Below are 13737 nucleotides of genomic sequence, written 5' to 3'. Positions count from 1 at the left end.
CCACCGAGAGGGGTCCGATGAAATAAGAAAAGAATTCATTTCCTTGTTCTATTCTTTCTATTAGTCTACAATGTTAAGCTTACAACATCTTTTTATTAGGTTTACAAAACATATGATCAAGTCTACATGATATATCATCAAATATACAAGAAGAAATAGATAGTACAATTTTTCTTTTTATTTATTATCCATTTGTTTTTCAAAAATAATTTTTTTCAAATACAATACTACAGTAATACACAAATTAAAACAATTCAATTTTTTTTTTCATATACACTGCTACAGTAAAGTTTTTCAAAAACGCATCCACAAATAGCTAATCCAAACAGTTTATTGGATTAACTGTTTTTGGGGGTGTTTTTGAAAAACTTTGCTGTAGCAAATATTTTTAGAAAATATTTTGAAATATTTTTTATTGGCACTTTATTATGAGATATTTGGTAAAATTTTAAAAAAATTTAAACTAATTTTTAGATTATCTTTTAGAGTACTTTGTTGTAACTTTTATTGTATTTGAAAAATTAATTTTTAAAAAACACTCCAAAAACAGGAGATCCAAACAGAGTCAGGGTTAATACAAAAGTCTGGTGTCGACACGAAAGTCTTTGTCCCACATATTTCGTCTCAACTCCGTCTCTCGCTTGACTAATAAATAGGGTGGGAGATTTTGTCAATAGGAAAGTCTTCTATGTTTGGTAAATGCTACTCCATTACATAATGAACATCTGGTCATTAAAGCAACAATTACGCATTCATAGTTCTTCCATTCACATATGCAGCTAATCAGCCTCTTTCCGGGAGATCGTTAGCAACAGACTCTCTATTCCAGCAGCGAGGAAGGGGAACAGGAGTAAAGGCCATATCCAGTAAGTCAGTTTCTATTATTAATAAACTCCATCGCTTTCCAGCACAGAGGCCATACTCGGTGAATTAGCATGAGTAGATTTCGGTAACCAATTTATTATTGTTAACTATCAACGATGCAAGTAATGCAGTTTTTAGCCATGGTAAAATAGAGGATGGAAATGTTAAAGAGGCCGGGTTTGAGTAGAAAACAGGTGGAGTTTATAGATTAGCATTTATATTTTCAGCTCATTAGAGATGGCACATTTCGAAAATTTTCCATTACAGACATTAGAGGACTCTAAATAAATGCTTTAAACACTCGTGTAATTCTCTGCGCTGTCGTTCATTCTTTTGTACTTTCTGGATGCTAAACAAATTCATATGAATTTCTGATTCAAAAATGTAGTAACATTCCATAATAATTCTAGAACAAGTTGGTTATCTAGATAATGAATCTTTTAGAATTTGGACAAAGACTGTTTAATCTGTAATGGACATTAACAGAAATCCCCAAAATTCGATTGCACGCCTCAGTTCCGGAGGCGCATTACTCACTCAATCGAAGCAATCCTTCCCGCTTAATCCTCTTTGATAGCAGCAGATCTTTTTCTTTCTGGCTAGTGTCTGTGTATCTGCTGCTTATCGTTTTCTTCTTTTCCTTTTCCCCTTTTTTTTCCAGCTAAACACAGAAAACCGCTGCAGAATTGTTATTGGCTTTTGGTGGTCAACAAAACTCTTTTCAGCTAAGCAGCTAGGTTGTTAAAGTAACCTGGCAGAAGGTTTGGAAGCTGAAAGGTTGCAGTGGCATAAACTAAAGGAGGGAGGTAAAGATGAGGGAGCAAGGGCAAAGCATGCTGAATGGATCAGGGGTACATAGGCCTTCCTGGGAGAAGATTTGGCTTCCAAAGGTGCTAGCTAAGAACACTATAGGGATATTTCTCTTGATTCTTCTATGCATCGGGGCCTTCTTCTCTACGCGTGTGCTGGATTCTTCTGTTATTGTAAGTACTAGACCTCCCTCCTCAGCACTTCTCATAGTTTGTGTTCTTGATGCTGCGCGCGTTATGTACCAGTATCTCATACTCAATTTCACAACTTGCAGTCACTCTCCATAAATTCCCTAAAGAAATCAACTTTTTCCGCCATAACATCACATAATCAACCCGGGAATAAACAAGTCGAAATCCCGCTCAATTGTTCACTAGGTGATGCTACCCTGACCTGCCCAGCCAATTACTATCCACCACGGTATTCAGCACGGAATCCTGACCCTCCATCAGCAGCAACGCAGCCCATGTGTCCGGACTTCTTCCGTTGGATCCACGAAGATCTATCGCCCTGGAAGGAGACCGGGATTACAGAAGCCATGGTGAACATGGCCAACAGGACGGCCAATTTCCGACTGGTAATAGTGAATGGAACGGCGTTCGTGGAGACCTATGAGAAAGCATTCCAAACCAGAGACACTTTTACTCTGTGGGGGATTTTACAGCTGCTAAGGAGGTACCCGGGCCAAGTCCCTGATTTGGACCTCATGTTTGACTGCGTTGACTGGCCCGTCATCAATAAAGATTCTCACTCTGGGGCCAACGCCACGGCCCCGCCGCCTTTGTTCCGCTACTGCGCTAACGATACCACGTTGGACATTGTTTTTCCCGATTGGTCATTCTGGGGTTGGTACGGACTTCGTTTATTTATTTTATTTATTTATTCATTCTGGGGTTGTTTGACAGATTTTATTTTTCTCCTCTTAATGGAACGATTTATTTTCAGGCCTGAAATCAATATTAAGCCTTGGGAGGCTCTGTCTAAGGATCTGAAAGAAGGGAATGAGAGGAGTAGATGGGTGGATAGGGAGCCGTATGCTTACTGGAAGGGCAACCCTCAAGTTGCAGAAAAGAGGATGGACTTGCTCAAGTGTAACATTTCAGACCAACAGGATTGGAATGCTCGTATTTATGCTCAGGTAATAACCACGATTTTACATACGTGGCAACAACTATTGGAGTATTATGTAGCCATAAATATGCTTTTATTTAGGTGATGAGATAGATCGCATTATAGTAAAGACTGGAGGCAGTTTGTACTTAGCACTAGTTAGTTATTAAAAGCTTTTTGGCATTTCTCCACATTCACAGGACTGGGGTCGGGAACAGCAGCAAGGTTACAAAAAGTCCGACTTGGCAAGCCAATGCATCCACAGGTATATGAGAGTAACTAGTTTAAATTATGTCTCCTTCTTGACCTGGAAATTTGTTGCTTTTTTTTGTCATTTCCCAAATTCCATGTCTTCTATTGTGATGCCTCTTCCTTTCGTCCTTTCTGGATATTACTTGTGTAGTTGGCCCGCGCTTGACGCATATATGCATCTCTAGTATCTTCGTACGTTTCTTTGTGCTCACTTCATCCAGAATTGAATTCATTCCTTCCTTGTTTGAATTGTACAGATATAAAATCTACATAGAAGGATCTGCTTGGTCGGTCAGTGAGAAATACATATTGGCCTGTGATTCTGTAACTTTGCTAGTGACGCCACAATATTATGATTTCTTCACTAGAGGTTTGATGCCTTTGCAACACTACTGGCCCATAAGGGAGGATAACAAGTGCAGAGCTATAAAGCATGCTGTTGACTGGGGAAATAACAAAATAGAAAAGGTAATTTCTTGATCCATATTATTTGCAATATTCAGACTACGACTTGGTTGATCATTGCTTATATGGCAGGAAAGTATTAATCGTTGGCTTCAGATTCTGCTGCACTTTGATTGATCAATCAGGGGTTAATCTCTTTGGAGATTTATCATCATCTGAAATCAGGGGTTAACCTCTTTGCAGATTTGACATCTTGATACATAACTCTCAGAATTTTTATCTAATTGGCAGTTTTGCTTGAATCTGTCAGTGAGGATAAATAATCTGTCATTTCTTTCTTCACCTAATGGGAAGAATTTTAAGTTAATGGTTTCGAAACTTGTGTGCTTTGTGCCAGTGTTGCATCTCTATATAATAAAAACGTCATGATAACAAGCTTGTCAGTTGGCTAATGTTGAGGCCCCAGGAATTAGACGTCTTGGATTCTAATTCCCATGCCCCTCCCCCTCTTCTTAAATCCCACTTCTCTGCTAGGGGAAAAAAAGGGCTCTTGAGCAGATATATTGATACTATTTTTGGTTGATGTATATAACAGGCGCAAGCCATTGGCAAGGCAGCAAGTAATTTTGTTCAAGACGAGCTGAAAATGGACTTTGTCTATGATTACATGTTTCATCTCTTGCGTGAGTATGCGAAGCTTCTAAAATACAAGCCTAGCGTCCCTCCAAAAGCAATTGAACTTTGTTCTGAATCGATGGCTTGCCCTGCTCAAGGTCAGGAGAAGAAGTTCATGATGGATTCCACAGTTAGAGGTCCTAGCAGTGAAACTCCTTGCGTCATGCCGCCTCCTTATGACCCTGCACCTCTTCATTCTATTATTGACAGAAAGCGAAACTCGATAAAGCAAGTAGAGACATGGGAACGACATTACTGGGATCAAAGAAGTGAGCATGTTTAGGAGTAGATTATATCTTCTTTTCATCCTGTTCGTTTACAAAAATGAGCATGACACTGAAAAAGGTGTGTATTTTCAGACTTATAGCAAAAGATGTGCATCACAAAGGGAACCAGGTTTCTTTGTTCATTCAGCTCTCCACAGAGATGGATCTTAATTACGATGGAACGCTAGATAGCCAATTCTTGATCTCATACATAAAGTGCAGACAGAGATATGGATGTCCTTATTCTCTTTATTCACATATTGCCTTTCAGAAACAAAAAAGATAGAAATGTGTGAGCCTGCAAGATCTTGGATCCTTCCTGTCGGATAGTTGCTGGACAAATTGAGGGTTGAGACAGATCAAAAGATCCTTGTGCAAGTGCAAACTATAACATTCTCGGTCCGCTCCAAGTCCTACCTGCAACATGCTCACAACTTGGCTTTGGAAATCAATGGCAGCAGCACATTCACTTACAGATTCTTCCATGCTGACCTTGCCAACTGAGATTTCCAACAATGGAGGTACATCCTCTCAGGTGATTGCGTCCAAGATCCAGCAGCTGAAGCTGAAAGAGCAGGCGATGTTCTGGAGGAATAGTTACTTGGAACATATTTTATTATTTTTATGTAGTCGTGGCAATATTCTGGAGGAATAGTTACTCGGAACATACATTATTATTTTTGTGTAGTCGTAGTCCCGTCGAGGTCTCAGAATTTCAAGTCTGCAGTATCTCTTTTGGTAGTTCTCCCGTACGCTATTTTCAGTCAAAGTGAAAAATGAAAGGTTCAACGAGGGAAAATGCAGATTTATAGTGTAAAAATTGCCATAATTAAACGAGGAAAATGAAATGAAAGGTTCCAAAGCAAATTGTACGCTATTTAGTGATTAAATCAAATACGGGAAAACAATGAGCAAACATATTTCTTTTATCATTTTTTTCTTTGCAACACAGAAGAAGTGCTTCTATTTAAATTAAAAGAGAAATTGTGCAAAGTGCAAAATATATGATAAAAAAAATCTTCTATTCTTTTTGATGCGATATAATTTTTTCACTTTTTTTTGTTAATTTTGGGATAGTGTTTAAAACATACAAGATATAAATGAATCTAACTTTTTTTTTTTTTGAGATGATAACTGTTATATAACCTATTTTATCTTATACTAAGAGGAGATGATCTGAAGAGACACAAAGGTAATTTAAAAGAAACTAAACTATTACCGGATCAGACGAATGCACTATATACTCGTCTAGATTTATTAAACAGAGCCACTTAAAGTGACAATTAATGGGAGATAAAGTTTGAACCCTTGACCTTCCACCGCACCAAGCTTTAATGCTTTGGCAGCGGTGGTTGAATCTAATTAGTTAGTATATATTTTTTTAACGTTAGTTGACCTAGCTCGTGGGGACTCCAACAAAGACTGTGGGAATTGGAAGGCCACTCGAATGTAACCTTTTAAAATTTTATTGCCGTAGTTTCACTTTGCTCTTTTCATTTTATTTTTTGAGCAAAACTGTTCAATTTTATATTGATAGAAAGAATAAGCGCCTACACGGTAGAGGGGCCATCTTTACATTTACTCTATACTCGTACTGCTCCTATATGTACATACTTTGCTGTCTATCAAAACGTGCATCCGGGATTCCCCACCCAGCCTACAATCAATCTCCACTTGTCACGAGCTTTTGACAGCCGTCTCCACGAAGCACCAATAATACGTTTCTAATAATAGTTTCGCTTTGCTCGGAGGGAGTTGGTGTCACTTTTTTTACTAATTTAAATACGAATCTCTCCTGATACATCAAGTGCAAAATCCCCCATTGTGATTAGTAGATTATTATACGAAACAAAATTTATTCAGGATACACTCTTAGATAGTAGTTACGAATTTTCTTGTTAAAAAAAAAAGAAAACATTCTTCGTTTCCGGCTCCAAGTCACATTGACCTTTTGCATTCACACTTTCTGCCTTTACCATTTTATACTTCTCTTGTTTAAGTTTGATTTCTGATTTTTTTTTTTTAACAGTTGCTCACACCAGTCATAACTTCTTTTTTTAGAGTTGTCTCGAAATCAGACAAGTGGAGATTTACCTTGTTTGCAAAATATCATCTGAAATACATTTTTAATTTATTTTTTATTTTATATATATATTACATTATAAAAAATGTTAAATTAATTATTTTAAATAATATTTTAAATACGCTTCATTATGCTTTCTTTTAATGCATCAGACGAGATTTAAACCTCATCATGTGCCAAAGAATTATAAGACGCTCTGCTCTTGATGACTATCACACCAAAGACCAATTACACCAATCACAAGTCATCCCACCCACACTTGTTGCCTCTTGGTCTTGGCTCGCTTTCCTTTATCTATTTTTTATTTTTTTGCCCAATAGTCTTGTAGACACCAAATTCAAAAAATGGGTCCCATAATTTTTGTCTTGCCTCCATCTCTGACAGATCAATAAATGAGTCAGATTTGGTGAATATGGAAAATCTTCAATAATGTGTTTGGTAATAATTACCCCATTACGGGACTAACATCTGGTCATTAAAGCTGTTAAACACTTTCAACAGTGTCGATAGTTATTCTCAGTACATATTACAGCTGTTCATCTTCTCTCCGGGAGATTGTTTTAAAATACTACTACTATATGTTTTAAAATACTAGTTTAAACGATTCCAGCGATAGGCAAGGTGAACAGGAACAAAGGCCACGTCCGGTAAGTCGTTTCGTCGGCGTTAAGAAACTCCGTTCCTTTCCAGAGCACACGTCATACCCACCCGGTGAGTTAGCATTATTAATAGATTCTGATGAACAATTTTCTAGTGTTAACATACAATGATGCAAGTACACTAGTTCCGTGAGAAGCAGCTTATCCATGGTCAAATAGATGATTTTTTTTTTTTTTGAACAAGTCAAATAGAGGATTCAAATCCTGTTATAAGTCTAGGTTGAGTAGAAAATTTGTTTGTTATAAGTCCCTGGGATTGCCTCAAGAGTTGCCGGCTTTTGAGGTTAATTCTGGGATTAGGTTTATAAAACAACAAAAGTCTGATTCAGGCTGTTGAAAAAAGTAGAAAATTTGTTCAGGTGATATTTTTTCGGTACACTACTGTTCGAAATAGTTGCGGGTGTGTTTGGATTGTAAATTATTTAAAATAATTTTATAAAAAAATATTGTACCATTTTTTTGATATAATGTATGTGAAATAAAAAAGTGATTAGGAAATGTGTTAATAATACAAGCAATTCTGTGTGTGTAAATAAGATGTAAATAAAATAAAATAATGGACAATCCAAAATTATTCGCTTTTGTAGACATTTAGATAGATGATCTTTACCTCCCCCAATAAAAAAGACAACTTTCTGTACTGCAATAGAGTGTAGTTTAATCTCGGGTAACAAATTTGGTATCTTCCAAATAATCTCGGGTAAAATTTATAAAAATTCGGAGAAACACACAATTTAGCAAAGTATTAATAAACTAGTCCTTAGGATCTCAACGGACACTACTTTAATGAATGGATAAAATATACAAATAATAGGAGTAGTAAATTAGTAGTATTATAAATCCTATAAGCTTTTATAAATCTAAATCCAGAAAAAATTTAAAAAATCGGTAACTCTTAAAGTCCTTTCGAGGACTTATAAACCCACACTCAAACCTCCCAGAACTGACGTGGAATGGCAACCCCAAACCCAAATTCGGCTTTGATTGTTGATGTGAGAAAAATCAAAGTCGCCAGGAATCACGAGACTCGCACTACGTCACGTTTTGGGTCCCGTGTTGTTTTTCTAAGCTACCCTCGAGAACTTTCGCCAAAACGCATCCTTTTTTTTTTTTTTTGCTTAATCCTCTCTAATCCCTAGAGTTTCCAAACGGCAATTTTTTTGATCAATACTTCTCTCGTCTTCTACTGTTTTCTCTTCTCCGCTGTACAGTTACTTAGAGGGTTGGCCTGGTAAAGAAACCACAGAGTTAGGCAATTGGCTGGGCAGCATCATCCTTCATCATATACTAGTAATTCTTTTCTTATCACTTTTTTGCCTTCTGGGCCAGTGTCGGTGTAAAGCTGCATCTCAAATTCAAAGTCTTCTTTTTTCCCTTTTGTTTCACGCTAATCTCAAAAAACCATTGCAAATTTTTCTTCGATTGGTGGCTAGCAAGGCAAATATATTCAGCTAAGCAGCTTAAAAAGGGCAAGAGGACGGGAGAAGTTTTGCCGGCTGAGAGGTTGCTGAGATAAAACTGAGGTGGTAAAGGATGAGGGAGCAAGTGCAGAGTATGCTGAACGGATCAGGGCAGTATAGGCATTCCGCTGAGAAGATCGGGCTTCCAAGACTGCTAGCTAAGAACACTGTAGCCAGATCGTCTCTGGCGATATTTTTCTTGATTCTTCTGTGCATCGGAGCCTTCTTCTCGACGCGTTTCCTGGATTCTTCTGCTACTGTAAGTACTTTTAACAGATTTCTAGTGCTTCTGCTACAGTAAGTATCACAATTGACAAGCCGTCAGATTTCTAGTCTTCTGCTACTGAAGTACTATAATTCACTGCCGCAGAGTACATTGTGCTCATCTGTCTCTGACGCCTATCACCCTGCAAGAATAACTTGAAAATTTTTGGAATTTGTTGCATCGTACTCGTATTTATTACTGTACCTAGAGTTTTTTACTTTTTTATTTTCCGTACAATTTATTGGACAGTAAAACTGTAAAAACCTTTTTGCGGTGCTAATTCATCACAATTTTTATTTTTATTTTTTTGGTTAAAGAGAAGTTAACGCATTGAACTGATAACAAAGTAAATACGGTATGCAGGTTTTTTTTTTTTTTTTTTTTCAAGTTATAGTTGTGAAAGAGGTAAGTTATTCATATTTTCATGGTTGCATTTGAATATTGCAAATTTTGAGATTAAGGTCCTGTTTCATATCCTATTTCGTCACTTAAACTTAATCTATAAGAATCCAGATCTTAATTCAGACATGTTTGATAATAAAACAAGAACATATGAATATATTAAATGATACTAAACTTCCTAAATAAAATTTGTTTCATGAAATAATTGATGAACTTTTTAGTGATATATATTCAAATATACTCGTGGTTTGATAATTCAATTTAGCATTCAACTTGGCGAACGTGCATTAAATTTTTTTAGATAAAATTTGCTCCAAAAAAATAAATGATAAGTTATTCATTAATGTGATAATATACTGTTGATCTTTTTTTTTTTTTCCATTTCACTTATAGTCTTGGTTTCTTCTTCCGGTGTCTGTTTTTCCCATTTTCTAGTTCTGTTTTTTGAATTGTTTTGACGTGGAGTAGGATTTCTCTCAATGTTTGTTTTATTCACTTGCTACTACCATCTCATACTCGATTTCACTATTGGCAGTCACTCTCTGTAAATTCCCCAAAGAAATCAAGTTTTGCCACCATCCCCGTAAACCCCAAAAACCATAGACATAAACTTGAAATCCCGCTGAATTGTTCACTGGGTGACGCTACCCGGACGTGCCCGCCCAATTACTACCCATCAAAATTTTCAAAACCAAACCCTCACCCCGCTTCAACCACAACACAGCTGACGTGTCCGGACTACTTCCGTTGGATCCATGAAGATCTATGGCCCTGGAGGGAGACTGGGATTACAAGAGCCATGGTGAAGACGGCTTCCAAGACGGCCAATTTTCGACTGGTAATACTCAACGGAACAGCTTATGTGGAGACCTATCAAAAAGCATTTCAAAGTAGAGACACTTTTACTCTATGGGGGATTTTACAGCTGCTAAGAAGGTACCCGGGTCAAGTTCCTGACTTGGATCTCATGTTTGACTGCGTTGACTGGCCAGTTATCAAGAAAGATACTTACCATGGGCCCAATGCTACGGCTCCGCCCCCTTTGTTTCGCTATTGCGGGGATGATACCACATTGGACATTGTTTTTCCAGATTGGTCATTCTGGGGTTGGTACGAACTTTATTTTGTTCCATTGCATTGTTGTAGGCGTTTCTGTGGTTACAACAGCACAATCAATCAGGATTCCTGGTGAGCTAATTTTGATTTTTCTTTAATGGAACAACAATTTCCAGGCCTGAAATCAATGTAAAGCCTTGGGAGGCTTTGTCCAAGGATCTTAAACGAGGGAATGAAAGGAGTAGATGGGTGGATAGGGAACCGTATGCTTATTGGAAGGGCAACCCCCATGTTGCAGAAACCAGGATGGACTTGCTCAAATGTAATGCTTCAGACAAACAGGACTGGGGTGCTCGTGTTTATGCTCAGGTAATGGTTTTAGTTTTTGCATACCCGGACAAAGTTTACATCATCGAGAAGCTTGCATTGCAAAAACTAGTTAAGATTTTACACATCTTGTATAAGCAGTTCTGCATTGTAGCCATAGTACAAAAATATTCTTGATTTGTTCTATGATCAAATGCAAAATGGCACACTCTAAAATTGAACAGTTTAGCTATGTAACTTAATTCTGGAAGGCTTCGGTTAAGCGAAGGTGTGTATCCACGAGGAAAGACACGTTATTTGGTAATATTTCTGGTGGATTTGCCATTTTCTAAAATTGGCCTCTCATACATGGAAGACCTCAACTTGCACTTGTTTTATCATATGAACGAGGAATCATCACTAGATTTTCCATAGAAAGCACCATTCTTTAGTTACTGCCAATTTGCATCTAAGATGGATTTTTCCAAACTTGTAGAAGAGATCTAGAAACTATTACTGACAAACTATTAGTGCTAACAATTATGACATTCTATACTCTAACAGGACTGGATTCAGGAACAGCAACAAGGTTACAAACAGTCCGACTTGGCAAGCCAATGCATCCACAAGTATGAGATGATTTAAATTGGCTTTGATGTCTTCATTTTACCCGGGAACTGTTGCTCATTTTTCCATTTCCAAAGCCCCCCTCCCCTCCCCAAAAAAAAATCTTCTATATGACATCTCCTCTTTTTAGTTATTATTTATGTGGTTGGTGCGCGCTTGAATAGATTGCTCAAACATATGCATGTCAAGCATTCGCACAATGGTTTTATCACTTATGCGCTGCTTTGTCTACTTAATCCAGAATTCAATTGATTCCCCCCTCCTCTCTGAACGATGCAGATATAAAATCTATATTGAAGGATCTGCATGGTCTGTCAGTGAGAAGTACATTTTGGCCTGTGATTCTGTAACTTTAGTAGTGAAGCCTCGATACTATGATTTCTTTACAAGAGGTTTGATGCCTTTACAACACTACTGGCCCATAAGGGATGATGGCAAGTGTCGATCTATAAAGTATGCTGTTGACTGGGGAAGTAGCAATGAGGAGAAGGTAAGCTCTTGATTCAGAGCACTTGCAAGATTCAAACTGCATCTCTTTTTGTCCCATTATAGCTTATATGGGAGGAAAATTTATATTGATCGGCTTGAGGTTCTGCTGCATGTTCATTTATCACTATTTGAAATCAAGGCTAGCCTTTTGATAGTTGACATGTTAATTGATAGCAGTAGTTTAACAGTGATTCTGAAAATGCTTAACTAATTTGATAGTTTTGCTTGGATCAGAGTATAGAAAATTAGTTACTCCTTCCATTTGCTTGTGGAACTTGTGTGTTTTTATCTTACCATTGTTGTGGTCATTCTAACAGAATCTTGATAACAAGCTATTGAGCAGATTTATTTAAGGACTGTGTTTTGCTTGACTTATATCACAGGCGCAGACCATTGGTAAAGCTGCAAGTAAGTTTGTTCAAGATGATCTGAAAATGGATTTTGTCTACGATTACATGTTTCATCTATTGAATGGGTACGCAAAGCTTCTCAAATACAAGCCTAGTGTTCCTCCAAAAGCTATTGAACTTTGTTCAGAATTGATGGCTTGCCCTGCAAAGGGATTTGAGAAGAAGTTCATGATGGATTCCACAGTTAGAGGCCCCAGCAGCGAAACTCCTTGCGTCATACCGCCTCCTTATGACCCCGCAACGTTTCATTCTATAATTGACAGAAAACAAAGATCAATAAAGCAGGCAGAGACATGGGAACAACAGTACTGGGATCATAGAAGCAAGCGTGATTAGGGTTTAGAGCAAGTTTTCTTTGCATCCTGTTTATATATAAAAATGTGCATTAGCATAGAAAATGGTGCACATTCAGGTTTTTAGTCAAAAGATATACATCCCGAAACCAACCGAGCAGATGTCTTTGTTCAATCATTGCAGCAGCAAGTGTATATTTTACAGTTTATAGAGAGTATTTGGAGCATGCAGGCCGAATTGAAGTTCCATTAAATAGCAGACGAACGTGAAGTTTGACTGTGGGATGCGATGTCAGTCACAGACGATAACAGATAACAGGGGAGGGCTTCGCACGCTTGAGCAATGCTGTGTCAGACAGACGGAGGCCTTGGTGGTGAATTATTTTTTGAAATTGAGACTTTTAGGCCGGAATTTGGTGTATGGATCATGGGTAGCGAGGCTTATGGCTGTGGACCACGCGCACAGCTACGGACGTTACATGAAAGGCCCATCTTCAAGACCCACATGGCTACGGGCAATCCATTTCTCTGAAACAAGCAGCACCTTGGGTAAATGCCGGTAATCTGTAGCATCATTACTCAATTATGTTACGTGTGAGATCTCTGTTCGATTGGAACTTGAAAACAGAGACAGCTGTATTGATGTTCTCCCTCCCTCTTTCTCTCTATCTCTATTTTGTGGCTAAAGCATTTATTGATATCCTCTGTATTTTCCAGCTGTACTCTCTCTCTCTCTCTCGTGGCTGAAGCATTTATTGATATCTTCTATTTTTTTCCGGCAAATACTGCCTGCCATATAAAAAGATCACACGAACAACTTGAGCACACGACGAAGCTGAGACTGAGCTTTCGATGATGCCGTAAACTAGAAAATACTAGAGAATGGCTGTTTAGGTGTCATGCCCTGAAAAACTCAATCCAGCTAACGAGGAAGAGCCTTGTATTAGTTCTCTTTCTTATTTTGCCTAGGAGCCTAGTACTCCTCAGTTTTCTTTCTTATTTTGTCCTGGATATTATTTCATAGCTAGATTATTGGTTCTAGTGGCTGATTAATCACTTTTCCTTGTCTGTGCATAGGCCTTGTTTGTTAAGCAAATTTTTGACCAAGTTTGTTTGTTTCAAATTTTTTAATAATTTTAGATACAATAACCTTTAAAAATTTCTTAAAAATTTTAAAGTATACATTTCAAAATATTCAAAAATTTACACACTTAAAAATTTTTTTTTACAACTTTTACAGTAAATTACAGTAAAATTTTAAACAAATATCCAAAAACTCACTTGCCAAATGGGCCTTTGTTCGGA

At 37.5% G+C, this 13737-nt stretch overlaps 2 protein-coding genes across 5 annotated transcripts; both read left to right on the top strand.

Moving 5' to 3' along the window:
* The first annotated feature begins 694 nt into the window (after positions 1 to 694).
* LOC113730069 (uncharacterized) lies at positions 695 to 5123 on the top strand. Of its 3 annotated transcripts, XM_072078093.1 has the most exons (8): positions 695 to 866; positions 1526 to 1847; positions 1949 to 2523; positions 2620 to 2812; positions 2985 to 3049; positions 3294 to 3504; positions 4037 to 4385; positions 4476 to 5123. In XM_072078093.1, exons 2-8 carry the CDS (start codon positions 1677 to 1679, stop codon positions 4481 to 4483), a joined length of 1572 nt encoding a protein of 523 aa, XP_071934194.1. In that variant the 5' UTR covers positions 695 to 866; positions 1526 to 1676; the 3' UTR covers positions 4484 to 5123. The 3 variants fall into 3 exon arrangements, with proteins under 3 accessions (XP_071934194.1, XP_027110319.2, XP_027110318.2); XM_027254518.2 differs by having other exon boundaries at positions 4037 to 5123; XM_027254517.2 differs by lacking the exon at positions 695 to 866 and having other exon boundaries at positions 1258 to 1847; positions 4037 to 5123.
* A 3098-nt stretch (positions 5124 to 8221) lies between these two features.
* On the top strand, positions 8222 to 13154 carry LOC113730068 (uncharacterized). Of its 2 annotated transcripts, XM_072078092.1 has the most exons (7): positions 8277 to 8414; positions 8558 to 8843; positions 9787 to 10361; positions 10484 to 10676; positions 11178 to 11242; positions 11520 to 11730; positions 12113 to 13154. In XM_072078092.1, the coding sequence occupies exons 2-7, from the start codon at positions 8658 to 8660 to the stop codon at positions 12473 to 12475; spliced, it is 1593 nt and encodes a 530-aa protein (XP_071934193.1). In that variant the 5' UTR covers positions 8277 to 8414; positions 8558 to 8657; the 3' UTR covers positions 12476 to 13154. The 2 variants fall into 2 exon arrangements, with proteins under 2 accessions (XP_027110317.1, XP_071934193.1); XM_027254516.2 differs by having other exon boundaries at positions 8222 to 8843.
* The last annotated feature ends 583 nt before the right edge of the window (positions 13155 to 13737 follow it).

Source organism: Coffea arabica, chromosome 2e, assembly GCF_036785885.1.
Source record: "Coffea arabica cultivar ET-39 chromosome 2e, Coffea Arabica ET-39 HiFi, whole genome shotgun sequence".
NCBI classification, from domain to species: domain Eukaryota; kingdom Viridiplantae; phylum Streptophyta; class Magnoliopsida; order Gentianales; family Rubiaceae; genus Coffea; species Coffea arabica.
This window is presented reverse-complemented; position numbering and strand designations above follow the sequence as displayed.